At 37.0% G+C, this 27,614-nt stretch overlaps 5 protein-coding genes across 12 annotated transcripts; 3 read left to right on the top strand and 2 right to left on the bottom strand.

Moving 5' to 3' along the window:
* Positions 1–2,949: 2,949 nt before the first annotated feature.
* On the top strand, positions 2,950–5,720 carry LOC121806591 (probable 6-phosphogluconolactonase 4, chloroplastic). The gene is made up of 3 exons (XM_042206699.1): positions 2,950–3,357; positions 4,124–4,259; positions 5,119–5,720. Exons 1-3 carry the CDS (start codon positions 3,038–3,040, stop codon positions 5,581–5,583), a joined length of 921 nt encoding a protein of 306 aa, XP_042062633.1. The 5' UTR covers positions 2,950–3,037; the 3' UTR covers positions 5,584–5,720.
* Positions 5,721–6,379: 659 nt separating this feature from the next.
* On the bottom strand, positions 6,380–8,424 carry LOC121809988 (cytochrome b5-like). 2 transcript variants are annotated; one of them, XM_042210858.1, is made up of 4 exons: positions 8,312–8,424; positions 8,072–8,177; positions 6,935–7,001; positions 6,380–6,826 (listed from the first exon to the last, which is right to left on the bottom strand). In XM_042210858.1, the coding sequence occupies exons 2-4, from the start codon at positions 8,156–8,158 to the stop codon at positions 6,576–6,578; spliced, it is 405 nt and encodes a 134-aa protein (XP_042066792.1). In that variant the 5' UTR covers positions 8,159–8,177; positions 8,312–8,424; the 3' UTR covers positions 6,380–6,575. The 2 variants fall into 2 exon arrangements, with proteins under 2 accessions (XP_042066792.1, XP_042066793.1); XM_042210859.1 differs by having other exon boundaries at positions 8,316–8,338.
* Positions 8,425–12,036: 3,612 nt separating this feature from the next.
* Positions 12,037–15,452, top strand: LOC121807134 (outer mitochondrial transmembrane helix translocase-like). The gene is made up of 5 exons (XM_042207331.1): positions 12,037–12,375; positions 13,772–14,072; positions 14,353–14,511; positions 14,596–14,891; positions 15,029–15,452. Exons 1-5 carry the CDS (start codon positions 12,175–12,177, stop codon positions 15,248–15,250), a joined length of 1,179 nt encoding a protein of 392 aa, XP_042063265.1. The 5' UTR covers positions 12,037–12,174; the 3' UTR covers positions 15,251–15,452.
* Positions 15,453–16,069: 617 nt separating this feature from the next.
* Positions 16,070–20,383, top strand: LOC121809369 (vacuolar protein sorting-associated protein 26B-like). 3 transcript variants are annotated; one of them, XM_042209949.1, is made up of 12 exons: positions 16,070–16,209; positions 16,335–16,434; positions 16,537–16,611; positions 16,958–17,032; positions 17,132–17,204; positions 17,429–17,473; positions 17,706–17,817; positions 18,294–18,360; positions 18,909–18,953; positions 19,142–19,197; positions 19,585–19,760; positions 19,903–20,383. In XM_042209949.1, the coding sequence occupies exons 2-12, from the start codon at positions 16,432–16,434 to the stop codon at positions 20,079–20,081; spliced, it is 906 nt and encodes a 301-aa protein (XP_042065883.1). In that variant the 5' UTR covers positions 16,070–16,209; positions 16,335–16,431; the 3' UTR covers positions 20,082–20,383. The 3 variants fall into 3 exon arrangements, with proteins under 3 accessions (XP_042065883.1, XP_042065885.1, XP_042065884.1); XM_042209951.1 differs by having other exon boundaries at positions 16,073–16,209; positions 16,320–16,434; XM_042209950.1 differs by lacking the exon at positions 16,070–16,209 and having other exon boundaries at positions 16,240–16,434.
* A 419-nt stretch (positions 20,384–20,802) lies between these two features.
* LOC121809586 (RNA-binding protein 1-like) lies at positions 20,803–25,778 on the bottom strand. Of its 5 annotated transcripts, none has more exons than XM_042210306.1 (7): positions 25,528–25,778; positions 24,984–25,105; positions 24,665–24,908; positions 24,532–24,593; positions 24,348–24,429; positions 22,640–22,747; positions 20,803–21,324 (listed from the first exon to the last, which is right to left on the bottom strand). In XM_042210306.1, the coding sequence occupies exons 1-6, from the start codon at positions 25,616–25,618 to the stop codon at positions 22,641–22,643; spliced, it is 708 nt and encodes a 235-aa protein (XP_042066240.1). In that variant the 5' UTR covers positions 25,619–25,778; the 3' UTR covers positions 20,803–21,324; position 22,640. The 5 variants fall into 5 exon arrangements, with proteins under 5 accessions (XP_042066240.1, XP_042066238.1, XP_042066241.1 ...); XM_042210304.1 differs by having other exon boundaries at positions 22,631–22,747; XM_042210305.1 differs by lacking the exon at positions 20,803–21,324 and adding an exon at positions 22,144–22,513.
* Between the last annotated feature and the right edge of the window lie 1,836 nt (positions 25,779–27,614).

Genomic DNA, 27,614 nt, shown 5'->3' on the forward strand with positions numbered 1-27,614 from the left:
CTTGCCGGGAGCACTCCACTTGCTAGTCCCCGTCCCTCCGGTTTGGCTAGACGCCCATTTAGCCCGGCTAGAAACCAACTCCTTACTTTGCCTCTCAAAAGTGTCGGCAAACCCAATCACCTCGTCCAAGGAAATTCCCCTCAATGCCTCCACTTGCACCTTGTGCTTCAAGTTGATGTTAAGGCCATGGATAAATCGATCTTGAGTCGCCTCTTCTCGCTCCTCCACCCCTACCTTGCTCATCAATGATAGGAGTTCATAGTAGTACTCCATTACGCTCTTCGTCCCTTGCTTCAAATCTTGAAACTCCCCTCGAAGTCGGAGGAAATAGGACTTTGGTACAAAGGTAGTCCTCATGAGCTCACACAACTCCGCCCACGAACCCACTTCCCCTCCCCTAACCATCCTTCTCCTCCTCATCGTATCATTCCACCATGTATCCGCATTGCCACGAAACTCGGCTATTGCCACCTTCACCTTATCACCTTCCAAAAAGTTATGGAGTGAGAAAATTTTGCTCATTTGTGACTCCCATTCCAAGTAGGCCTCGGGATCAAACTTGCCGTGGAACTCGGGAAATGTGTGCTTGATAGACTTGGTGGGATCATCATACCGCGGCTCCATCTCCTCCTCATAGTTTCTATATCTTCCATGCCTACCATTCCACCCATGGTGCCCCATGTTTCCATTTCCTCTTCCGCCCATCATGTTCCCGAACCTACCATTCCTATTCCCATTCCGTCCTCCTCCTTGTCCCCCGCGCCCCCCATGATCGTACCAACCATATGGCTCTTCCTCTCCATTACTCCCCTCGGAGGCATCATGATGTGTGTGATTGCTCCTAGGGGTGTTTGACCTTGATAGTCGCACGGCCTTCAAAGCGTTGAGCTCGTCGTGGAGAAAAGTTTGGTTTTCATGGATGGATGCTTGGTTCACCTTGAGTTCCTTCAAATCCCCGAACATAGCATCTTGAGTGACATGCATTGTGGTTTGGCCTTCTTTTAGATCCCTCAAATCCGTCATAATTTTTTCCATCAAGTTTTTCAACTCATCCCCCGCCACACTAAGACTCGTGCTCGCACCCGGTTGCGGATCCCCCATCGTGGTGGATCTAGTACGAGGTGGCATTCACAATGGTACCTACAATAAGAAATAAAAAAAAACTAGGATCTAGTCCTAAGGGTTAGTAAAATCCACACTCACACACACAAGAAGGGGAGATTTTAGTAAGAACTCACTTCCCAATTGGTAATCCCACCCCCAATTCACTCACCAATGTCACTCGGAAAAAGGCTTAGAATATAGTGAGGGCTAGGTTCACTCACTCTCAATATCCAACTTCCAAAATGCAAGCGCTAAGACAAATCAATCAAGGTATACACATAGGCAATATAACCAAGCAAGTAAGGCCAATCAAGCATGTGAAAGTAAGGTTCAATGCCTAAGGAAGCTAACAAACAAACTTAGTTGAGCTGAAAATTTATGTAACTCTTGGCTGATCTTTAGGAAATTTTTTTGATATGGCTACCCAACCCCAAAATTGATGAAACTTGGTAGATAACAAGATTAAAGGGTTTAGAAAGAGGGAAAAATATCCCCAATATAGCAGGTTTTCGAGAAGACCCTCGATTTTACGTTTTCCCCAAATCTGTCAAACTAGGGCACAAAACAGGGCAGCAACTTCACACATTAATTTGACCTATCAAATGATAGAATTTTTGGCTGAGATTTTTCAGGACAATAGTTCATATATCAAGGTTCATGCACACCAAAAATCAGCTCAATCCTACAACAATTGACCAATAAACAAGCAAAGGCTAAAACAAAAGAAATAAGGAAAAACAAGGAAAATGAAATTTCATAGAGGTTTAAAATCAAACACTTGGTAGGCACCTAGGCTCTAGATACCAAATGATAAAGGTTCCTTGTGAGGGAAACCTTCCATGTGCCCAAGAAATACCCAAAGCGGTGTTTGATTTCAATTTTTTTGTGTTTTCAAAGATAAAGTAAAGATAAAGAGCCTAGCCTCCAAAAACTAAACTCAAAATGGTTTTGGATGGAGAGAAAGAAGGTGAGAAGAAAGTGTAAAGAAGGAGGAATCCTCTTTGAGGACCTATGACCTCCCACAAAAAGATGTGGGCAACCCTAGGCTACTTTCACCCAAAGCAAATACTCCATTGGCTCCACATTCATGACTACACAACCATAAATGCATACCTATACTTGATTTAGCCAAATGAACATAAAACAAGCAACCTACAATGTAGGAATTTGGATAGAAATCTCACATGGGAGATGCTCTCAAAGGAGTCTTCATAATAACATTCATCAAAGTCTGCCCTTAAAGTCTTACAAAAAGGATATTTATAGTTAGGGTTGGAAACCCAAGAAAAGGGCTAAAAACACAAGGAAAATCGGATGTAAAAGTTGAATCGCCCGGCCGGGCGTTTTGGGAAAGTGAAATCGCCCGGTCGGGCGAACTTTCTGGATTCGGCGCTGCTTCTTCAAACGCCCGGTCGGGCGTTCTGGGATGGTGAAATCGCCCGGTCGGGCAAACTTTCTGGACTGTGGACGATGCTCAGCGCACAAACGCCCGGTCGGGCGTTCTGGGATGGTGAAATCGCCCGGTCGGGCGAACTTTCTGGACTGTGGACGATGCTCAGCGCACAAACGCCCGGTCGGGCGTTTTGGAGGTGTGGATTCGCCCGACCGGGCATTCCATCTGCCTCCTCCATTCCCCTCCTAATGAAGTTTGAAACGCCTTCCCGAAGCCTTTGTCTCATTGATCTCGTGACGGGCCTTCCGGGCAGCTTAAGGGGAGTCGTGGTCGGGTCAGCCCGGGCCTTGGACTTCCCGTTTATATCACTAACTCAAAACCCTACAAAGAAACAAAAATGGAAAATTATAAAATTGAAATAAAGACCACGTGTCTTCGATATTCCCACGCCACGCCACACCACACCACACCACATCACACCAAACCCCACACTCTCACCAAACTAGCCGGTTTCCGCCCCTTTCTCTATATATTCGCCGCATGGCCGCCTCCTTCCGCGCTCTCTCCGCCGCTCTCCCCAATCAATCCCTCACCAGATCGCCGCCGCGCTTCCTCGCCGCCTGCTCTCTCAGTCTCAGATTGAATTCGGTTTCGTACACGCCGAGGCGCGGAGCAACGAGAGCTTCCATGGCTGAGATCGTGACGCCGAAGAGCAAGGGGAAAGTCAAAGTGTTCGACACGGAGGAAGATCTGGCGGTGTCGCTTGCGGAATACGCCGCTGATTTATCCAAAAAATCGGCGCAGCGGAAGGACTCGTTCACCGTTGTTCTCTCCGGTGGATCCCTCGTTAAGTCTCTTAGGTATATTTCAGATGATTATAATGATTCTCACTACTCATTGCAATATTTGGTGGCATTTTTTAGATTAAATGATGATTCTCAGTAATGTTTATTTATTTCTGAGGAAAGGGTGATTCTCAGTAATGTTTGGTGATGATCATCCGTTGGGGATAATTTTGGCATGATTGGAGTATGATTTAAGAGTGAATTTTTCTTGTCTTTGTGGCTCAATGTTGAATTGATTTGCTTTTCGCTTGAACCAATGCATTTGATGGAGCTGAAGCATTTTGCGATATTTGTGGCATTTTTTAAGATTAAACAGTTATGATTATTTTTTGCTGGAGATATGATGATTCTGAGTACTAATTACAAATTTACAATGTTTGGTGATTATCCGTTGAAGATAATTTTGGCATGATTTTTATAATTTAGAGTGGATTTGTTTTGTCTTTGTGTTTTGATATTGAATTGATTAGCTTTTTGCTTAGACTATGCATTTGATGGGTTAAAGTAATTTTTGATAGTGCGTTTTGTGGCTTTTTTTAGATTAAACAGCAATTACAATTTTGTTTTTCTGAGGAAATGATGATTCTTAGTACTAATTGCTATGCTTGATGATCATCTGTCAAAGATAATTTTGGCATGATTGTTATGAATGATAATTTATGATTTAGAGTGGATTTGTTTTGTCTGTGGTTAATATTGAATTGATTTGCTTTTTGCTTAAACTATGCATTTGATGGAGTTGAAGTATTTTGTGGTATTGTGTTTGGTGATTGATTCTTAGGAAATTACTGGAGCAGCCGTACATTGATTCAGTAGATTGGTCAAAATGGCATGTGTTTTGGGTGGATGAGAGAGTGGTGCCGAAGGATCATCCTGATAGTAATTATCTCCTTGCTTACAATGAGTTTCTATCTAAGGTACACTTTCTTACATTTCTATGGATTCAGGAATGATTCTTTGTGGTTATTATGTAGATTTTAGGCTCACGTGTTGGTTCGAAGAACTTCAATCTGAATTGTGTCCTTTTTTGGGGTGTTTGTTTGGTGTTTTGACACATGGGGCAATCTTTGAATGGGATTATCGTGTGTGTTTTTATTGTTGTTTGTAACTTTTTCTTCGGTTTAGAGTTGTTGTGACACTACTCCTCTCTGGTGGTTGAGTTGCTATATAATGCCTATGTTGCCCTTTTGCTTCTGTTTCATGTGTTTGTATGTATGGCGATTTGGCTGTTGTTTTTTTGTTATTGTTTCTGTTTCGAACTGCTTTTGCCTTACTCTACTCGTCATTTCCAATGACATGACTATTTTTGTATAATAGCAAGGTATCTAGAAATGGAACCTAGTAAGGAGGATTCAACACCGAGAATTTGGTAGTGGCAACGTATCTACTGTCCTTAATGATGAGATCTAGACAATGGGAGGTACTGTCCTTAATGATGAGATATAGACAATGGGAGGTACTGTCCTTAATGATGAGATATAGACAATGGGATGCCTCGAAATATTTAGAAAATGAATGCATAATCTACCAAAAAAAAAAAGTGTACTACTAAAATTAGAACTTGTGTTAGAAATTTTTTTTTCTTTAGAAAAGCACAACCAAAGCCCTTTAAGTAGTCTTTATTGGCAACCTCCTAAACATGATTATGTGAATTTGAACTAACTGATTTAGCTTGGGACATCCCAAAAGGGAACGCGGCTTAGGATGTAGGGAGTATTATGTATGAGATTTAGTTGTCACTGCATATCCTTTTTCATCTATATTTTCACCGTGCAGGTGCCAATTCCCACGGGCAACGTGTATGCCATAAACGATGCACTGTCCGCAGAAGGCGCAGCAGACGATTACGAGACCTGTCTCAAGCATTTGGTGAAAACTAAAACAATAGATCAGTCCGAGAGCACTGGGTTCCCCAAATTTGATCTTATGCTAATGGGCATGGGTCCAGACGGCCACATTGCTTCTTTGTTCCCCGGGCACCCTCTCGTTCACGAAAATGAGAAGTGGGTTTCCTTCATCACAGAATCACCTAAACCCCCTCCACAAAGGATCTCCTTCACTCTCCCGGTCATCAATTCCTCTGCGAACATCGCCCTTGTTGTCGCGGGTGCCGGTAAAGCCACCGCAGTACATATTGCGCTGAGTGATGTTTCGAACTCCGACGTGCTTCCGGTCCAACTGGTTGAACCGGAAGGGGAGTTGTCGTGGTTTTTGGACAAGGAGGCAGCTTCCAAGCTCTAGTTAACGTGAATTCGGTGATGAGTGTTGTGTCAGTTGGAATGTTGTTCTATCAATAAACGTAAACTGGGAATTTTGTATTCTAGTGTGTAATTTGGATTGGACTTGATATATCAAATATAATGTGCTACCGCTGTGAAGATTGTCTTTGTTTTAGCATTGTTTCTTTAATAATCATTTTTAGGCCAAATAACTTGGTTTAATTAAACTATGATTTCTTTTAAAGAGAATCAATATTGGTTTTCTAATTTGGAACGCTAATCTATTGGTTAAAGAGGAAACATATTATCAGCTACGTTTCATTGTTAATATAATTAAACTATGATTAAGGGCATACGGAGTGCTCAGCACTTGTTAGTTTCCAGATTGGCAAAGCACATTATTGTCACACTTATTCACACTTATTGGATTGGATTAGTAAACACGGTTAAGATTTTTTTGTTTATTTCGATTAAATACTTTCTGTCGTTTTAAGTAGTAACGTAATTTGAGTATTTTGTGTAGTTATAAATCAACTTAATTATAGAAAAAACAGGGTACTACTGTAAGTATTTAAAAACAAATAAGAACGGAAAATTTTAAGCTGGACTCGTGGCCTTATAGCGTGATATTATAGTGTTTGAAAGGAGTTGCAAGACTAATTAATAATGCAGTGAAATGTTACTTAGGGTGAATGACGATTCCGTCGCCTTGGCGGCCCCCACACTCCGGCCCGACATCATGTGAGGAGGTTAAATCAGGGTACGCAGTAGCCCGTTAAGGGGGTTAAATCGGGATGACGCTAAATTAAATCTAGAAATTGAGCATAAAGCCTTTAAGAGCCGTTTTCCACAAACAACACAAAACAATACACAGCCTTACAACATAGCAGTCCAACCCGATAATCTCATCTAGAATCCAGCATGAACTAGCTCTACGACCATAGAAATGTGACGGACAATCAAAATTAGGAAAAATAACCAACAGCTGCAATGCGAATCCACAATTCTAACCCCTCAGTTCTCTTTGGTGTAGAGTCGGACAGCAAACGCCAGTCCCAATATCACGAGAGGCACGAGAAACTGCAGGATCTTGATCACAAACTCCGGAGTCTTGTCTGGATTGTACGACGGTTGTTTTGGAGGAACGTAGCTTCGTTTCAGGGGAACCGTTGCCATGTCTATCTCCCCAATCAAGTACTGGTCCATCATCTCCCGAGCAGAATCGCTGTGCCCAATATCTTCAAAGTCGTTGGTTGCGTCTTTTCCTAGAAAGAGGCAGTAATTTCACACGGCACTCTTGATTCAGTCTTTGTTTACAGTTTTATATAATCATCTTCGTCTAAGAAAAATAAACAAAATCATGGTTAGGTTACCTGTGGCCGATAGCAGAACTTCATCACCTCCGGGATGATCCTCCATGAATGGGGTCACATCATAAACCTATTAAAAAATATACTATCAATGAATATTCATGATGCAATGCAGTGGCCAACATATTTCAGTATAATTTTTCAATAAAATACAACCCAACTCCAGCCATCAACATTAATTTTCTACTCCAACAGGAACACAATATTCCTAGATTCATGATTATCATTTGACACAGTACGAACTGATGGTTGCATCTAGGAAAGCAGCCAAACTGTAAGTGGCCCTTGTCGTTTTGTAATAGTCCCAGCCCAAAACCATTAGCTAAGAAAATCAGCATGTTAACCTAGGGGCGGCTCTGGCGCCAAAACACTCAGACAACCTTCTCTACTTAGCATCATCATGAAGTTATTGTTTATTTATCATGTCTACAAGTGATCTAAAATTATTAATATTTTTAATCAATTAAATCATCATCAGATTGAAGCTGAGCATAATTAAACATTTCATAAAAATTGTAAATAAAACTACAAAGACTATTGATCTAAGATATTATTATATGATACTCAGTACTCACTGAGGATGAATCTCAGTTTGGAGTGAGTGCAAATAGTTGGAACTTAGAATACCATCAGAATTAGATTTCCCCCAAATTTTTACTCCAAATTAACCAATGAAAGAAGAGAAGTTTCAGCAAGTCCAAGCATTATTTACATTGATTCATAGTTATCTCACTGCTCCACTAGTTAGTGATCAGAACTAACCAGTAACCACCTAAGGATGTGTAATCTAGCAACTCTAGCTCAAAAGATCCCAAAAAAACGAAAAAAAAAAGAAAAAAAAAATTTTAACAGCTGAAACTGTTCCTCGGGCAAGAAAAACGGCTCAAATCTTAAAAATTGACTGAAATTCGCAGTAGAACACAGTCACTGTTCCTAATCTAGAGATTCACTTCAGTCAACGAAATCCGAACTCTACACAAAGGTATGACTAAATTGACTCCAAAGTCAATGTGGTATAACCGTATAACGAATCAAACAGCATAGAACCAAACGAATTGAAGATGTACACATCAAAATTCTCATAATCGAGCTCTGCTCAATGCAAGTAGAGATTTAATTATAAAAAAAGGATGATATTACCTTTCCGCTGATAATCAGCCAGCAATCCTTAGTCTTATTGTGCTTGGCGACTTCCTCAAATGTGTGCGATTTCGGATCTGATGCCATCGTTGATTGTTCCTCACCACTAAACACAAAGAAAGGAAAATAGTTTCAAAATCGGACGATTAAGAGAAAATATAAACCGATTAACGATTAAAGAGAGTATGATCAGCGCGAAAAAACGGAATCAAACGAAATCAATTCGATTAGAGAGATCACCAACGAAGCGGAATCTAATGATTTTCCTTGCTTAGATTTTGAGTGAGCGTGAATTGCTGAATTCAACTTCATTTTATATTGAACCTCCGGGCTTGGGTGAAATTACAATTAAGTCCCTACGATAATTACATCTTCCTTTCGTCGTACCTAACTCAAATTTGGGAAACTGCCGAACACAATTAGGCAAACATTCATCAATTCCACAATATTTAAAATCAATCGAAAAAATTATAAATTTTGAATTAGAAAACAATTTTTGTTGATGAAATTGTATTTGATTTTCATTCGAAAAGAATCATATGGATGTCATCGTAGATTAGTTCAAAGATGTCGTCTATATATAACAATGTTTAGTTAAAAATAACAATCTGTTACACATATACAAATAGGTTTTTCTTTATATATAGTTACTAATAATTCCTGACTCTTGTTTAATAAAGTTTGGGACCTTACCATAAGTTGCTAAAACTTGGTGATTTTTCCGATAATTTAACTTCTATTTTTGCACTTTACTTTAGTATAAATACATTCATAATTTAATAAAGAAAACATTAGTCTATCTTTCTCCAGATTTAATGGCGGGTGATAAAAGTTTTAAAATAAAATTAATAAAATATAAGAAAAAATGTTTATAATTATTTGTCTCCATCGAAAAACAGTATACTCCTATTTATTCGATAAAAATACTCACGATAATAATAGTTCAGTAGTGATTTTACAGAATTTTATGGAAAATAGGGAAATAGTACTCCCAATATCTTCTTTGGAAAAAATTCATTATTTTTTTCAATTTAAAGATAAAGTAATAATAATGGTAGATAAACATCATTTAAAAAAACTAAAATAAATACAAAATCGTTGTTGACTTGGAATGTTATCCCAAAGCAGTAACAAGATAATCATGCTTTTATTAAAAGGCTGTCTATTTTATCTCGAAAAAGGGCTGCCAATATTTCAACTGCATATGCAATTCTTAATCTTGTTATGGCAAATGTCATTTAGGTCATCTGCAACGCCGTCTCTTATCCGTCTCATCCATTAAATATTCATAGGTCTCACTGTACTTTTCACTCCATCTCTGAACTAAGAGACAGAACCTGCAACCCTCCATCTCTTATCCGTCTCTTAACCATCTCTTAACTTACTATTCATTCAATTTCATTTTTTATTTTTATTTCCAACAAATTCAATTATTAAAAACACATTTCATTAAATAAAATAAAATTACAACATAAAATAAAAATACAACTTAAAATTCAAAAAGATAAAAAAAACACACATAATTAAAATCCTAAAAAATAAAAAATATGCAGTCGACGAACTGGAGCCGGAACCACCCAAGACATTGTACATGCCCCCAGTCGCCAAACGCGTTGATGTCAAACCCGCCGGAGCAGCCACCGCCATAGTTACCGTCGCCGGACATTTTGTGATGACAATTGGAGATGTTAGATGAAAATTAGAAAGGAATTGTAGATGATTTGGGAAGAATAGATGTGTATTTGTGTGTGAAATGAGGATGAAATAAGAGTATTTATAGAGTAAAAAAAGGAAAACGGTAATATTACCGTTTTATTTTTTATTTTATTAAATTCGATTTTTTTTAAAAAATGATTTATTGCGTCAGCGTGACGAAGCCCACTCGCGGGCCGGCGAGTGGGCGTCACGCATGGCGCCGGAGCGCGCCACGTCGTGCGAGCGCGTGGCGAGACAGCCCGCGATCCGTCTCGGTTGAACGGGCGTCTCGGCGAGACCGGGACGAGACGGGACGCTGCAATGCGTCTCGCCGCCATCTCGTCTCGGCGGGACGAGATACGAGCCACCCGCGTGACGCGTTTATGGTGGTCTTAGTCATCTATGCCTTATTTAATTTATTGTTATTTAACTTAAATTTCGTCGCAATTTGTATTCAAACACGTAAAGCAATTACCAACCCAGTCGTATTTGGTATTCCAAAAAAAAAAATCCTCTCTGTTATCCCAAAGCAAATCACAATTTATCTTCTTGTTTCATTTTTAAAAATTATTTTTGAGTTTCATGTTTTATAATTTTTATTATTTGTAAGACGGAATAAATAACTAAAATGTACTCATGTAATCCCATTCAAGATTGCCATTTCTTTTGAACAACATGAGATTTTGTGGGAGTTGTTGGGCCGTATTAAATTAGAAAAAAGTATATAATTAAATATACTATGAAGAGAGTAAAATTATAAATTTTATTTTAAATATGAGAATATGACATCTTAGTTGCGACCATTTTGAAAAAATATATGAGTACTTTTGGATAAAATTATAAAACATACATTGCTCATTCAATTAAGTTTTTTTAAGGAAATTGTAAAGAAAAGAGAATTGTAATCAAATCTGAGTTCATCCTGCAATATTAAAAAGATGGAATATTTTTTATTGGTGGCAAGATCTCAATTTTGATCTATAACATTTAAAAATATTTGCTGAGATCTCGTTTAAGCTACTCTTTAACTGTTTTAAACTTTTTTGGACGAAAATATTCCAAATCCATTAAAAAGCATTTTAGTCTATTTATCATCTATTCTTTATTAAGATATTTACTTTATCTCTTTTAAATTTTTTTTGCACCTTTGGTCCTTCTATTTTTCTCTTATCTTCCCATTTTTCATTATCTCTTTCAATAAAGGGGCGAAAAAAAGAGATAAATTAAATATTTAATAAATAAGAGAGAATAAATAGACTGAAATTAATGTCCCTCGGGGGCTTAAGGATATTTTCATCCAATAAACTTTTGAAATAGTGAATAAGTAGCTCAAATGATGTTGAATTGAAGTTAATGGACCTCAAACGATATTTTCAAATGTTATACCAAAATTGATAATTTGGCAAAGTCCGTAGACCAAAAAAAAAATCCATTTATTAAAAAGCAGCAGAAAAATCAATGATATACGAGCTAATTTACCCTATAAAGAAAAAATTTAGATAAAATTTATTCCAAAAGTTATACGTAGATGTCACCATCATTGATGTCCTCTATTCATAAATGAACGATGTTGTTTGGCTAAAAAATATCAAACATATCACACATTGTAAACCTTTTTTTTTCGTGGGATTATGTGATTTTTTGATTAGTTTTCAAAATTGCATGACATTCATGAATTTGACACAACTAATATTTTCCAATATTTATGACATATTTTTTACCATGAAAAGTATGAATTATTATTTTTTAGTTATTTCTTGAAAAATATGAAAATTTTAAAGTTGGAAACTCATTTTTCTCTAATGAGGTAAGACCCATTATCCATTAATAATATTTTAATTATTTTTCTTTTTTTTTTTATTTTTTATTTTACCAATAATGCATTAAAATTTTTAATGTATCAAATGTTCATATTTTTGACGAAAGGAACAAAGTCATGAGAGGAGTATAATTAAAATTATTGCGAGTTGGCAGCGCGGAGCTGTGGTGACCTTGAGGTCACGGGTTCAAATTCCACAATCCGTTGGGAGACTTTCGGCATTAATCCGCAAGCCCGATTGAGCAGGATTAATCCGATTCTGCCGAAGGCGGATTCGGAACACCCGCGAGCAAACTAAAAAATTTATTGCGAGTAAAATATTTGCTACTGTTTGTGTAGACATAGCCCATAATTAAGTAGGACTAAGCCCAAATATAGGTCCTTCACACAAAATTCAAAACCCAGGGAGGAATGTGGGGGTAAATCCGTAAATTACAGGTATCGTCTCGTCGTCGCCTCGAACTTTCTGCATACTGCGTTTCGTGTCCCCCAAAACACAAATTAATTATCCTAAAAACCCTAGCAAGAAGAAAGGGGGAATCATAAAAACCCGAATTGAATCGAAAAAATAAAAATAAAAAATTCCACAATGAAAAGCAATTCGGGTGAGACGAAAATCGTGCAAGAGCTGATTCTGTACGCGGCCAGCGCCGCCCTCAGTTGTCTGGTGCTGTTTGTCGGCCTCAAGCAATTGGACCCCAACCGCGAAGCCTCCAAAAAAGCCCTTGAACACAAGAAGGAGATCGCCAAGCGTTTAGGCCGACCTCTCATCCAAACCAATTCCTACGAGGTTCCCTTTCATTTCAGTTACTGTAGATTTTGGCAGGTTATATCGATTGTTAGTTTCGGATATTTGAGTGGAATGCTTTTGTTTTTTTTGATTGGATTTGAGTGGTGCGAGTGCTTACTGATGTCTCTCAGTCTCTTTTACTTCAGTTATTTTAAGTAGAATGTGATAGAATTACAGTGTATCGATTCAATGTAGCTGGATTATACTATTGAGTTTGTTTGTTTGTTTGGGCTGTTCAAACCAATTCTTATGAGGTTTCATTTCATTTCAGTAATGTAGATTTTGGCCACTACTTGATTTTTAGTTTCGTTAATTGCTTGAAAGTTCAAAGCAGAATTATGAATGCTTGTGGATTTTTAGTTGGAGCTGGGTAAAGCTAGCGCTTATTGATGTTTATCAATCTCTTTTACTTCAACTATTTTTAAAATGTGTAGAATTAGGGCATATAGATTCAGTGTAGCTGGATTAGAGTAATAAGTTGTGGAATTATATTTCTAAGATTTTGTGTGTGGATAAAGTCAGTTCAAGCTATTCTCATTTTGAAGTAATTTAAAGGTGATTAGAATAGCTCCAGCGGTAATTAGAATTTAGAAGTAAATTATGAAGCTATCTACTATGTTTACATTAAGTAGCTCTTGTTTAAGTTATTGGATTCAAATCATATGCAAAATAATGAATACTCCTTTTTTGTGGGTGTTTGGATTGAATAATTGAAATCGCACCATCTGCTAATTGTTCGGCTTGAGAATGCTGCAAGCTTGCAGTTCTTATGTGATTTCATTTTCATTACATTTCATAATTTTCATTTCAGTTACTCTAGATTTTGGCCATGTATCGATTTTGGTTGGAGTTGAGTAATGTGAGTACTTACTGATGTCTCTCAGTCTCTTTTACTCCAACTATTTTGAGTAGAATGTGGTAGAATTAAAATATACAGATGCACTGTAGCTGGATTATACTATTGCTTCTGTTTGTTTGCTGAGTTCAATAAGTTGTGTAATTATAGCTATTTTCTAGGGATAATAATGATGAACTGTAGTTTTACGATCCTTTGACTGAGTTTAATATTCTTAGAGTCTGGTGTGTAGATAATGTCAGTTCAAGCTATCCTTAATTGGCCTGGGCAAGTTTCTGAAATTATCTAGAGGTGATTAGAATTCAGAAATAAATTATGAAGCTCTATACTATGTTTTCATTGATTAGGTCAGGTTTAACTTATTGGTTTTAGATCATATGCAAAATAGTGAATACTTTTTCGTGTGTTTGGATTGAAATCACACTATCTGTTAATGTTAGATTTCACAAAATGCTGGAATCTTGCATTTTGTTCTTGTTTGAGGGAATGTATAATGTATATATTTCTGACCTAACTACTCATACACTCAAATATTTGTAGGATATTGTAGCTTGTGATGTAGTCAACCCAGAGCACATAGATGTGAAATTCGAGAGCATTGGAGGATTGGATGCCATTAAACAAGCATTGTATGAATTAGTTATTCTTCCATTGCGAAGACCTGAGTTATTTTCTCATGGGAAGCTTCTTGGTCCACAAAAAGGCGTTCTGCTCTACGGACCACCTGGCACTGGGAAGACGATGCTTGCAAAGGCAATTGCAAAAGAGTCTGGAGCTGTCTTCATTAATGTCAGAATAGCCAATTTAATGAGCAAATGGTTTGGTGATGCACAAAAACTAGGTGCGTAAACTGTATTTATATACTTGAGTGTTGTTCTTGCTGTTGCATCTTTTACACGCTAACATAATTTTAGCTTCTGAATTGAATGAAAAACAAGATGCTGTGGTAATTGTATTCCTATGTTTTTTGAGTGCTCTAGTTTACCGCGCCTTATAATTAGAGTTACTCCGTATGCTTAACTTGAACCTCGAGGCGTTACCTCATACAAACAAGGTCGGAACTTATGGATATGTCTATCCTATTTCTTTTAATGATTTCTTCTGTACCTATCGATCTCCAGTGACTGCTGTGTTCACCTTGGCATACAAGCTTCAGCCAGCAATCATTTTTATTGACGAAGTGGACAGTTTTTTGGGTCAGCGCAAATCTTCTGACCATGAAGCACTAACGAACATGAAAACCGAATTCATGGCTTTGTGGGATGGTTTCACCACGGACCGTGAGTTTTCAGTTGATCACTTTGGACAATATTTTATGTTTCTTGCTTTGTTAAATTCTTTTCTTATACGATTTCTCTTTGCAGAAAATGCTCGAGTTATGGTATTAGCTGCAACCAACCGTCCATCAGAACTTGATGAGGCGATTCTTAGACGCCTTCCACAGTCATTTGAAATTGGTCTGCCCGATCGTAAGGATAGGGTTGCAATACTGAAGGTGATATTGAAGGATGAGACGGTTGAAGATGACATTGATTACGAGCGCATAGCTGCACTATGTGAAGGTTATACTGGCTCGGATCTTCTTGAGCTCTGTAAAAAAGCTGCATATTTTCCAATAAGGGAATTGCTTGATGATGAGAAATCCGGAAAACCATCTAAGGTAATTATTAAAAATTGGCATTGACTATCCAACTACATGTTGTCCTGTTATATCGTGAATGCATTAGGCTTTAAGTAGATGAGATACTGAAACCTTATGCATTATTTGTTTATTTGTTTTTTTTTCTCCTGTTTTAGGAGCCCAGACCGCTATCACAGACTGATTTGGAGAGAGTCGTTGCTACAACCACCAAGACAAACGTTGCTGCAGTAGAATTCGGCAGATTTAGCTCACAGTCATCAGGATTGTATCAGCAAAGAGATTCGGATGATTATCAGGTCCAAGCTGCGATTGGCGAGCTATCCAGGCTTGTCGTTTCTCAAATTCTGAACCTTCAGGCAGGCGCCCAAGATCCTTGATTTTGATTCACACGAAGGCAGGTTGCTCGACCACGAGGCATGTGTGAGTGGTTCTATGATATACTACTACTATAATACTCAGTTAGAAGTATTGTTTTAGAATTTGATGGTATTGTTGAGTTCACCACAACCATTTTTGGTGTTGCTTGTTAATATTCTAGAATCTCAATGCAATAATTCTGATGTTCCTCTCTTTATAAAATGGTTTCTCAAGGCAATCAGAAAATGTTAAAATTTGTCATTTGTTTCAATATAATTATTTCGTCAATCATCATAAATCGTGTATTTATGATTGGTAATCGGCTCCAATATAAATGAATATTGCAGCATTATTAGTAGATACTTTTCCTTGACTATTGATTGGTGAGTAAGTAGTATTATTTAATTTATTAATTTTCGATTGATAATTGATTAATTTTATTATATTTTAACCTATACAAATGTAATTGTAATTTTACTACAATTTGCAAATGTTTCATGAGACCAAATTTTTCGATCATTATGTGGCTCTTTTTTATTGAGATAAGACACTTGTGTCATGCTCATGTAAAATAAAGGAAAGCCCAGACATTAAACGATACAACCCCTGAATTTAAGATGAAGCCAATAAGAATATGATTTTCTACTTATATGAAAAAAATATCCTTTAAGTAGTTAATAAATTTGATTCACAATTTCTTAAAAACAAATAAATTTTAATTAAAATTATTTGATTTTGATTTATTTTCAATTTATCTTTAAAAAATGAAAAAATGCATTGCACTATTTTGTCGTATACAAAATAATCTAATTTTGAGAAATCGAAGGCCAGCTAGCAGACAAGCTTATTTTTGGTTTCATCCAAACGCGCCCTACACGTCAATACTCAGTCATCCTTGCGCTGTCATCACATTACTTGTCATCTCACATCATTTTCCCCAAATCCGATCTTCCATCAGCACATCTTATGCAAATCCAAGGTATGTATCTGATTCAACAATATCCCCGCTTTCCTGCCTTTAGGGTTTTGTGTCGAAATTTAAGCTCCTATGTGAATTTTATCACATCCTAAACATTTCTGATCTGTCAGTGGTTTTTTAATTAGATCTTCCGTAGCTGCACGAATGCGATCATAAACGGGGATTGAACTGCGCAGCTGCTTCAATTGAGGGTTTGAATTGAAACATAGTCGAATTTCCGCAATGGTGAAGTTTCAGCGCTTTAATTTAACGATAATAATGATTAGTGTTTTGGTAGTTGCTGTTCTGGTCTGAGTTAGTGATGTGAATGCTCGCTTCTTCTTTCAGAATTATATAATTGGAGCGTTTAAGCCGGCATGCAGCATTACTGTTTCATTCGGTGATGGGAAATCTCGAAAGCAGGTTTTATTTATTGGAGTTGATTTCTATTACGGTTGTATATTTGCGTAAGTTGAGAAGGAAAATTGAGACTTGAACACGTTTAGCTCTAGCTTGCACCTGTTGTTGGTTTCTCAATTGATGAGGTCAGCTGTGATTGCTTAAAGGGGATATAAAATTTGTGTCGTATTTTTGCATCGAAGTTGCTTTGTTAGAGCAGTTGGTTTTATGATTGTTGTATGCGGCAGCCATTTGTGTGTTGTGAATTGTGTTTGTAAATGCGGGAATCGACTTTCTTGTGTTGAGTACTTGAGTTGGATGCCAGAGTGCTCAAGTTTGATTTTTTTGCTTGTGTACTCTCGAAATACAGGTGGCACTGAAGAAGGATAATGGTAAAACAGTGCTAATCCCCGTCTTTCAGAGTCAAGATACCATATCTGGGAAGGTATCTGCTTTAGTGTGTTTTGCCAATTTTGTTTCAAGATTTGTGCTTGGATTTTTCAGTGTTTGATCGTAGTGCATGAATTATGCATTGTGTTTTCAGATATCCATCGAACCGATTTCAGGGAAGAAGGTGGAACACAATGGTATCAAGGTCGAGCTCCTTGGTCAGATTGGTTAGTGTACATTCTTACGTCACTGATGTTTATCTGATTCAGCGTGTGTAGTTTATATATTCTGTGTTAGAAGCCAGTGCTTAATCACAAGTCAAATTGTCTAGTGATCTTCTTGCCAATCAAAAGAGAATGATGTACTAAAGAAGTTGAAAATCCAAAAAAGTATCATCCTGACGTCCTCAATTTTTGACTACGTTGATCTCTATATTTTTTTTTGTTTGCAGAAATGTACTTTGACAGAGGAAACTATTACGATTTTACTTCCCTAGGTAAGAACATACAACGTGGTTTCATCTTGAGAGCATCATACACTAGTTTAGTGCATCATCTACAGCTTAATCTGCATTCCTTCTTTCAATATATGCTATATTTGCATCTCTCTTCATAAATTAGAGCACAGATTTTCTAACAATGGCACCTGCTTTAATATCCAGACAATATTGAAAGCAGTACCATTTAACTGTGTTGTACTAGTATAATTTTCTTTTATTGTACACGTAGTTCGTGAGCTGGATGTTCCTGGAGAGATATATGAGAGGAAAACATTTCCCTTTGAATTTTCAACTGTGGAGATGCCATATGAGACATATAATGGGACGAACGTGCGGCTGAGGTGAGTTCACAGTTGAGAACAAATTGTTCAATACGACTTACTCGCTGTCTTCACTGTTCATGCATCTGAGAAAAGGATCTACACTTTCAGTTTACACCCTGTTCTAAAGAAGTATACAATTAGCTAAGGAAAGAGAGTTTTTAATTCATTTATTTATTTCATAAACTATCCTACTTCATTTTTTGACTGATGATCATATAGCTTGCCTGCAAGTATCAAGTGTATCAAGTGTATTCTTTTTATTAAGTTCTGAAGTTTTCATCTTATGTAGTTATTGAAGCTTTTGCATGGCAAAGCTCTCAACTGAATTACTCTAAAAATGAATTATGTTGCAACAGACAAAATTTCATAAAGAGCATATTATTGTGTTTGGGTTTTTTGCATGGTCTGCTTTTGCTTTTTTGATGTCCTTTTTTTATCTTTGAAGTTTCATCAGTTATCAAGCCAATTTGTCTCGAATTCTGTGTGTATTTCAGGTACGTCCTAAAAGTCTCAATAAGTCGGAATTATGGTGGAAGCATAGTGGAATACCAAAACTTCGTGGTAAAAACCATATTTTATGGACCTACTAAAACATTCATGTTACCATTATGGAATGTCTTCCAAATTTTAGGGACATTAACAGTTGTCTGTGCATTATTTTGAAAAATTTTCTGTTAAATAATAATCTAGATATGCATGCCAGTATCCAGATAACGTAGTTCATCTTTAGAGTTATCTGGAACTGGGAGGAAGTATCCATAGAAGCAACTCTTTATGAAGTTTACATTTTCTTGACTTGCATCTATCACAAGGTATACTACTAGTTAAAATTCTTAGTGCGATGTCATTATAGGAGTATTTTTTAACCTCTAGGATGATGGTATTATCAATTACGAGTACTAAATTCAGTCCTTGGCCTAGTCCCGAATTACACTATGATTGTCTGTAGAATGTTAAATATTTTATGCTCAAAAGGGCCGTTATTGCAGGAAGTAGTTTCCTAATTTTCATATTCTCTTGCTGTGATCCCTCTTTGTCATTGAGGTTTTCATGCTATCTTTATTTTTGTAATCTAGTCTGGCTAATTATTATCATTTGACACCGTTCAGGTTCGGAATTATGCTCCTCCTCCGTCTATTAACAACAGCATTAAGGTATTGTTTTATTATTCAACTTACATGATTTGGTCTGTTTTTAATAGTTATGCAACTTCTTAAGAGAAAACTTTGGAAAACACTCGACTTCACCATTTTACTATATACTATATGCCTCCCTCACAGAGAGATTCTCAGTGTTTTTTCTTACTGATAACATAGTCCAAAATCTTCTCTTTTGATTGTAGATGGAAGTTGGGATTGAGGACTGCCTTCATATTGAGTTTGAATACAACAAGAGCAAGTAAGTTCCTACCCCCATTTGATTAAACTCCGGCTTATGTGTTTCTATCTGGACAAAGCTACATAATACATCTAAAAAGATCCATTAATGCCTTATTCTAGTTTCTTGCACATCGATTTTCCTTATTTCTTAGTCTGTTTTTTGGGGATGGGGTGGCTCAACCAAGATAGAGAATACACCTCCTTTACGAAAGAATCTGTAGAAATGGGCCACTCACCCCCTTAAAGGCCTTATAAGGGGGGAGGGTAATATATAGATGAGATAGGATCATCAACAAGTCAATGTGGGACAAGAATGGTTTTTTTTTCAACAATCCTTTGTTAAATTTGTGTCTTACATAGGCTGCGCATAATGATAATCTGCTGACTGAAAATTCTGAATATCCAGGTACCATTTAAAAGATGTCATTGTTGGCAAAATATATTTTCTTCTTGTAAGAATCAAGATTAAAAACATGGATCTTGAGATCAGACGCAGAGAATCAACAGGATCAGGGACGAACACACATGTCGAGACTGAGACACTTGCGAAGTTTGAACTGATGGATGGCGCTCCAGTCAGAGGTATCTTTGTTACTTTTCTTTGTTTTGTGAACCTGCTTATGCTTCGAAGCAAAAGCTTGACCGGTTACATTCAGTGGAGATTTCAATCGGCTGCCAATAATATATCCTATTTGTCCGATGATCGCATCATTTGCTTTGGCAGGTGAATCAATTCCTATCAGATTGTTCTTAAGCCCGTATGAGCTAGCTCCAACATATTCAAATATCAATAACAAGTTTAGTGTGAAATACTATCTCAACCTTGTCCTTGTTGATGAAGAGGACCGCCGATATTTCAAGCAACAAGAGATCACAATGTACAGGCTTAGTGAAACCTCCTGATTTAACTGAAGATTGACTGCTTTGTTGAGTCTTGTTATTTGAGGAGGTGCAGGTAGTGATCCGGCTTCTTGTAGAGGACGAGAACAACCGTGTCTTTTCTTTTTTTTAAAAAAAAATTTCGTAGCTATCGTGTTCTCGATCTCTGAGCAAAATACATAAATTTGTATAGAGGAGGATTCTGTAGATGGAGTTTTGTGCTGATCTCTGATTTATGTTTTAAGACGATGATATGATGACTTTAGCTAGGAGGATTGATGCTATTCTTGAGATTTATAAGTCCTAGATTTGCTAATTTTTTACTACTTGATGAGGGCCCTTTTTATAATTTGTGCTTGAATTTCAGTACTTGAGTTATGGGCTTTGACAATCTTTGAATTTCAGTACTTGAATTTATATTATCCACTTTACACACCTAAAAAGCATTATGTAAAACCATCTATCGAAAAAGAAATGTTTCGTTTTGAAAGGAATATAACAAGTACTGTACATGTTTCTTTAATTGTCGGCCTATTCAAATACCACATTTCGGATGTTTTGTTCAAAAGTGACACATTTTTTTATTTTTAAAACAAAAAATATAGCATCCTCTATTTATTCTAACATAATTTTATTTTCTCTACTTAACGCTAAATAACATTTTATAAAATCTGTTGTTAAAAAAGATATGTTTTTTATTTGAACGAGACAGGGAGTATGAGTTTCTTTCGATATTCAAAAGAGATTAAATGAAAATTCAATTTCTGATCATTCTTTTCCAGTATTTTGTGAATTTTAATCAACCTATTATATGTTTCCGGCGCCAAGAAGTCATTACAAAGGACAACATGGCTTCATGAAAACACAAATTTCCAGAAACAAGAAAAACACACACTTCACGAAACTTGATATTAATTTCACTACAATTCCAAGCAACCCAATCCACCATTGGCTCTGATCAATGATGTACAGCTCTTCTAGCAACCTGACTGTGCCAGTCAAAACCATCTCGTCAGCTGCTGCTGTGCACCTTCTGAAGGTATCCGCGCTGTCCACATGTGCATTTGCAGCACGGATGCATCATTCCACCTTTCGGAGGTGCAGTCAGTGATGGTACCCGGGGAAAAAAGTTGGCCCCGGCTTGTCAAGCTTCATTGGATGCAATCTTGATCTTGATTGAACGAGTGCAGCTGCAAAACGGCAGAGGAAGCTGGTGCAGCAGTTCCATTCCAATCATCAAGCTGATGAACTCGCCTCGCTGCTCAGCCTGCAGGAGAATACATTAGGAGCAAGGCTGTGTTTCTTTTCACAAAATAGCCAATAAATATTTGTAAATAAATTATTGTGTTCTAATCATGATTTGCCATGATGAAGCACACTTCTTTTATGGATTTTATACTCCCACCATCTCAGGTTAAGTGAGACCACATAAGATCTAAGAAAGTAAAGTTTTAGAGAAATAAGTGAAGAGACTAGGTCAATAGTGTAAGACAAAGAAGATCAAGTACGAGAAAATGTGAGTAGAATGTAGAATTATTCATGATGTTCAAGTTGTGGAGCAATATTTAGTTTTTTATTCTCTTTTTAGGCATCTATCAGAGATTGCTAGGTAGTAATTTCATATGGGATTGCACTATTGTTAGATCCATTTGAGAATTCAAACAGATCTAATTATTTCATGTGTTTAAAAACCACATAGTGTTGAGTTATGGTCATTCAGCCAGATCTAATTTACAAAGTCAATTTTTATTTATAAATTATTCAAATATTCATGATGCAATGATGCATTATTATATTTCATCCACTGGGAAAATACAGCCATATCTAATTTACAAAGTCAATGTAGATTTATAACTTATTCAAACATTCATTTGCAATGATGCATCATTATATTTCATCCACTGATAAAATAGACAATCACTAGCAATATTTCGGTTTGCAACATTATATCTTAAAATTAAATATGTATCGTGTTTAATTCATGAGATTAAATCTCACAACTCAATCCTTGATTTCAACCACACTACCAAAAGAGAATGAGAAGACGGTGGGAAAACATGGATGAAATAAGAGAATGAGAAGACGGTGGGAAAACATGGATGAAATAAGGAGCATGTTAACTAATTTCGAAGTTCTTAGAAATAGTTAGATCTCAAATACAATAAATGCACTCAAATAAGAACAAATTGCAAGACACCAGATGCAGCTTTTCCTAGTTTCCTAACTACATATGGGAAGTAAAAACTACCATGGTTTTTAAAAGCAATGTATGATAATTTTACACTGACAGACACTGTTACACAGCAGCAGCAGTCCGTAAAACGTAGTTAAATACAAAAACATCATAGTACTCTAGTAAAAACGGGAGACAAAAAATCGAAGTAAAAGGGGAGATGCTAAGGCAAAGAGCATCGAACGTAAAATGTCCCGATTGGCGCAAACCTCCTCACTCGGTCCTACACAAAAGCGTTTTTTTCATGTTTAGAGCGTTTAGTTGATCGGCAACAACTTTTGGTAAAACCGTGACGCCCACTAACAACATATGGTTAAACGCGGATGAATAGTATTTGCACCTGTCTAACCTCAATCTCGTTTACCACGATGCCCACCCCTTGACCTTGCACCAGGAAAGCGAGCAAATTGGAGCCTTAAGTGTGTAGAGTCGCGGTCATGCTCATCGAAATTGTAACCTGCAAGATTTAGCTCGATGTTTATGTTGCCAACCAGCGTCGCTTCAAATTATACAACGAAAACCAAGGGACACCAGAGGATGGGTAGTCACGGTTCGTATTTCGTATATAGCTTAATTAAAACAACTTACGTATCGAATATGCCCGTTTAAGCTAATAAAGCAGTCGAATATGGAAATTATGGAAAGTGGAATAACATTTTGTTCAAAAAGGTACGAAGGGAATTCAAATTGAGACCATGAGATAGGAGAACGAATTTGCATTGCCTATACAATTCAAATGCAGAAATACAAAAAATCGATGTACGACTTCATTTAGTTGATATGGTTTAGGTTGGCTTTTGTAAAATATGTTAGTACTTCAATAAATTGAAAATTTCACAATACTGTGATAACATAAAAATTTAATAAACAAGATTGGTATGAAGTTCATACATCAAGAGTTCATATCAATGCAAGAGTATTATTTAGTTTATAGATTCTAATGGGTTTTCACTTATTCATCAGAATGCATCACTATGACGCTTAGTAATTAACTGAAGAATAACGCCTTTGCTCAAGAATGTCATGGATAAACTACTTAGAGTTAGTATATCATCAAAATTCTCCATGCGACAGCCTTGGGCCAATTATTTCATTAGGTCATTATATCGGGTGTAACTGTACTACGACCACCAACACGAATCAGTATGTCCAAGTCCAAGTGTCCAACCATCCCTTTTTCCGTACTACACCAGGAAGCTCATTCGAAAAGCTTACAACTGGATTTAAGAAAAACCAGCAGCACATTCACCTTCATCTCAATTTCAAAAAACAAGCTTGCGACGTGGGCTAAGTGCCTAGTTTACCTATCGGGTACAAGGCAGATGCCTGACTGCTTTGTAAAGGCTACACAGCGAGTACGCCAAATCCAGATTCTCCTGCCCAGCTCAGTAGTATAATTTCCACAACGTAAAAATGTCAAACCATGACAACTGAGAGGTGCTGTGGAATTTAACATTTGCCCTTGGCCAGTCTAGGGCTTATAAGAGCGCACAAAAAATAGAGAAAAAAATGAACCAACAACTTTTAATGGGTTGACCTCCGTGCAGAAAGGAGTAGTTGGAAGCTAAGCCGCAGGTGCTTGACCCCATGCATGACAATTCCAACAGAGTCTTTATAATTGGGGATAATCCAAGATCACACATTTTACGGAGCGTGTTCGTGCGAATGATGGTTACAGGTAACTATGAAGTCCTATGGTCAGCTTATGTAAAGTATAATTTGTCACTGAGTCAACAAAGAGGTCACTATGCAAAGTAGTTTTACGCAAAAACAATATCTCCAGATCCTGGTTCCCCAGGTTCCCGTCAAATTCCATTCCCCTGAAGTTAAACGAATCCCAGTTGTGTAACACAGAATGGTCAACGGTCATAACTCCAACCTCCGTAGCACAATAAATCAAAAGCCAGAATCCCTCTTTATAAGATTCATCTTACTATGGACTACAACTTAAAGATAATACTATATGAAAGAAGGGAAGGTGATGACAAGACTAAGATGCATCTAACCCAAAAATAGTGTAATCAAGGGAAAATCATGAGGCAATTACTCAATCATACCTTGTATAGCATCCATTGCTGTGGCTGCATGAGCCGGGCTCTGAAAATCAACAAAGCAAAGCACCAGGGGATCACCACCAGACTGCACAGATTCAATTTTAAACAGCATGATTAGATTAAAAAGTGAAAAAGAGAATAATGGAAATAAATACAAAATTATAATATAAAAAAATCTCATTCTTACATGTCTTGATTCTTTAGTTACTAGCCTTACTTCCTTGTAGCCTACAAATGGACGAAATATATCTGCAAATGAGAGTAAAGGAAGAAAACTACTAAAGTATAATAAACGAAGCCGTCTACAACAGAAAGGATACGGGAAACTTCCCTGCGAGTGCAATTCGCAGGCAAGCCCTCCACAAACAAGGTGCTGCTAGCATCAGGAGGAAGAGGAATTTCAGGCCGTCCTCCAACTCCCAAAGATCGGTTTTTTGCAGCTGCTGCTGCTGCTGCTGGGTTTGGCCTTACAATTCCTAATGCACGCGGATCATCAACATGATGATGTCCTCCGAGTCCACTGCTCATAGATCGTCCAGACTCACTGGCGTATGACGGCATTTGCTGGTATATTGAACCACAGTTTCAATATATGTTTAAATGAAGTAATCATACCCTAAGGAGGATTCAAAGGCATACCACATTGCGGAGGTAGCGATCATATGTTGCATTCATGGTGTCCGTATCTCTAATAACACGCAGTCCAGCCCTATCCTCGTCACGGCCATAGTAGCCTGACATATCAGGTCCACTGGGCATATCTACATGATAAAGATTAAAGATAAACGGTCAAATATCAAACTAACAAAGATAAAACCCAAGGAATTTACATAAACCAAAACCACAGACTGAATCACCAAATCATGACAAAAGTCTCAAAGGATTAAACTTTATCAGATAAGCTATTTCCAACAACTCCATACATATAAGAACGGAATTGCCACAAATCATGATTGCTACTATGCTAAAATAAATAAATTAAACTAAATCAAATATCAACCGTATACAACTTCTCCGTCAATCCATCATTCTCATACTCCAAAACCTAATAATGTTTCCAACAAATCGAAAAATACAGGTAGAAAAGAACAAAGATTCACATAAAAAATAAATTCTAGAAACTAAACGGTTGATTCGCATAAGCACACGCGCAAGAGGGATGAAGTGCTAAATAGAGATATACCAGAATCAGTACGGGGTCGTTTAACCACGTGAGGGGGAAGCGCAGCTGGCTGCTGCCGACCGTCGCCGTACCTCCAATAAGCATCCGCCATAACTGTTATCGATCAATCAGCTGGATAATTGGAGTGAGAGATCAAAATCCTTACGCAGTTGGTGGAAAATAGGGCTTTGATTCTGAATTTTGCTTTTAACACAACGAAGATGAAAAAAAACCCTTTCTTTAGTTCGTATGGGAAAATATTGAATATGTGCTTTTTTCTATGTACGCTATGGGCTCAAATGGTTTTGACTATTTATAATTTGCCATTTAATTTTTATTTTATATATTTATTTAAATTATTATACTATATTTAAACTACAAACAAACTATTAAAAATTTTCAAATACATAATTTCAATCTAAATTTATTGAAAGTAAAAATTATATAATTAAAATATATAACATGGCCGAAATAAATACATAAAATTATAAATTACTGAAATCGTAATTGGTGTCCAACTTGGTCCACAAAGCTTTTGTGTTTTTGCCCACTATAAACATATCCTTTGACAATGTTTTGCGGTACATGTTGACCAACATTGGGTGATTGAATCCATTTTGTCGTGTAAGAACTAAATTATCAGTTCTATTGCTCGTTGTCATCGTCGCCTTTCGCTTTGTCGCTCTTTAGTTAGTCAAATGACTATCACTTGACACTGACTTGGGAGCAATGACGTCTTTAGCGTCACTACTGCTTGAATATTGGTCAAAGGCGAACAACTTTTATTCATACTATAGTCGCATAACCCCACCACATATTTTTCCTACTTAAAATGCTTGGATTAATCCGTATGAAAGGCCTTTCCGCCTCTTTTCAAAGATCCTCGACCCAAGACATAATTTCTTCATCTGTGCTGAGAGGATGGCGAATTTTGAAACTCGTTGTTGCATTCAAGCCCCAATACTTTTTGAGGTGTTGATAATCTCGCGAAGTGCCCCGGGAGGTTTCAGTTTATGGTTGGTTGGTTGGTTGCATGTTCCAATGATCTTTTCCCTTAAAACTTTTGCATCTATTGGTTGTCGATGATGATATCTTCAGAGACAGTTTTGTAGTTCACTCTCATTGTTATCACATGTCAGTTTATTTCTTCATGCATTCATATCTTGTTGCCACGGGATATGGACTTCTCGTGTAGCCGAAGCAAGTTAGCTTGTAACTATTTCACGTTTCGTGCTTTTATAATTTAGTCTTTTATTCCAAATTGTATTGCTTCTATTTATACCCAATTATACAGTTTCACCATAGAAAAAAATACTACTCTCTCCGTCCCTGAAGAGTATGCACTATTTCTTTTTTCGGCCGTCCCCAAAGAGTATGAACATTCCAATTTTGAAAACTCTCTTCTCTCTAATTAGGTGGTACTCATTCTCCACTAACAATACTTAAAAAATTTCCATATCTATCTCTCTCTTACTTTACCAATAATGCATTAAAACGCGTGCCGAACCCAAAGTTTATATTCTTCGGAGACATAGGGAGTACTTCATAATACTCTCTTTATCCACCATTGGAGTCCCAAATGGTTTATAAAACATTATTGGAATATGAATTTCACTTGTATGTATTAGTTTTAAATAAAATGTTAGTGGAATGAGTTAGGTGAATGTGAGACCCTACCACCACCATTTTTAAGAGCATCCACATCTATGCTCTTGCCAAGAGCACGAATGTGGGCTCGGACCCACCTTTATTCATTTTTAATTCTCTGCTCTTCCGCAAGAGCATGCTCAAGGGTCCCACCATTCTATTATTCAATTTAAATACTTCAATCACTAAAAATATTTTCACAATATTAAAATGTATTCAAAATACCCGAAATACTATAAATTAAAAATTACATAATTAAAATTCTAAAAAATAAAAACTACTCCCTCCGTCCCCCAATTTGAGTCACTCTTTGACTCGGCACGAGTTTTAAGGAAAAGTTTGAATGTGTGGTGTAATAAATGGAGTTAGGTAGTGAAATGTGGGGCTCCTTTGACTTTTTGTGTAATAAAGGGTAATTTTGATGTCTAAAAATGGTAAGTGGGAAGAGTGACTCTTATTCG

Source organism: Salvia splendens, chromosome 6, assembly GCF_004379255.2.
Source record: "Salvia splendens isolate huo1 chromosome 6, SspV2, whole genome shotgun sequence".
NCBI classification, from domain to species: Eukaryota; Viridiplantae; Streptophyta; class Magnoliopsida; order Lamiales; family Lamiaceae; genus Salvia; species Salvia splendens.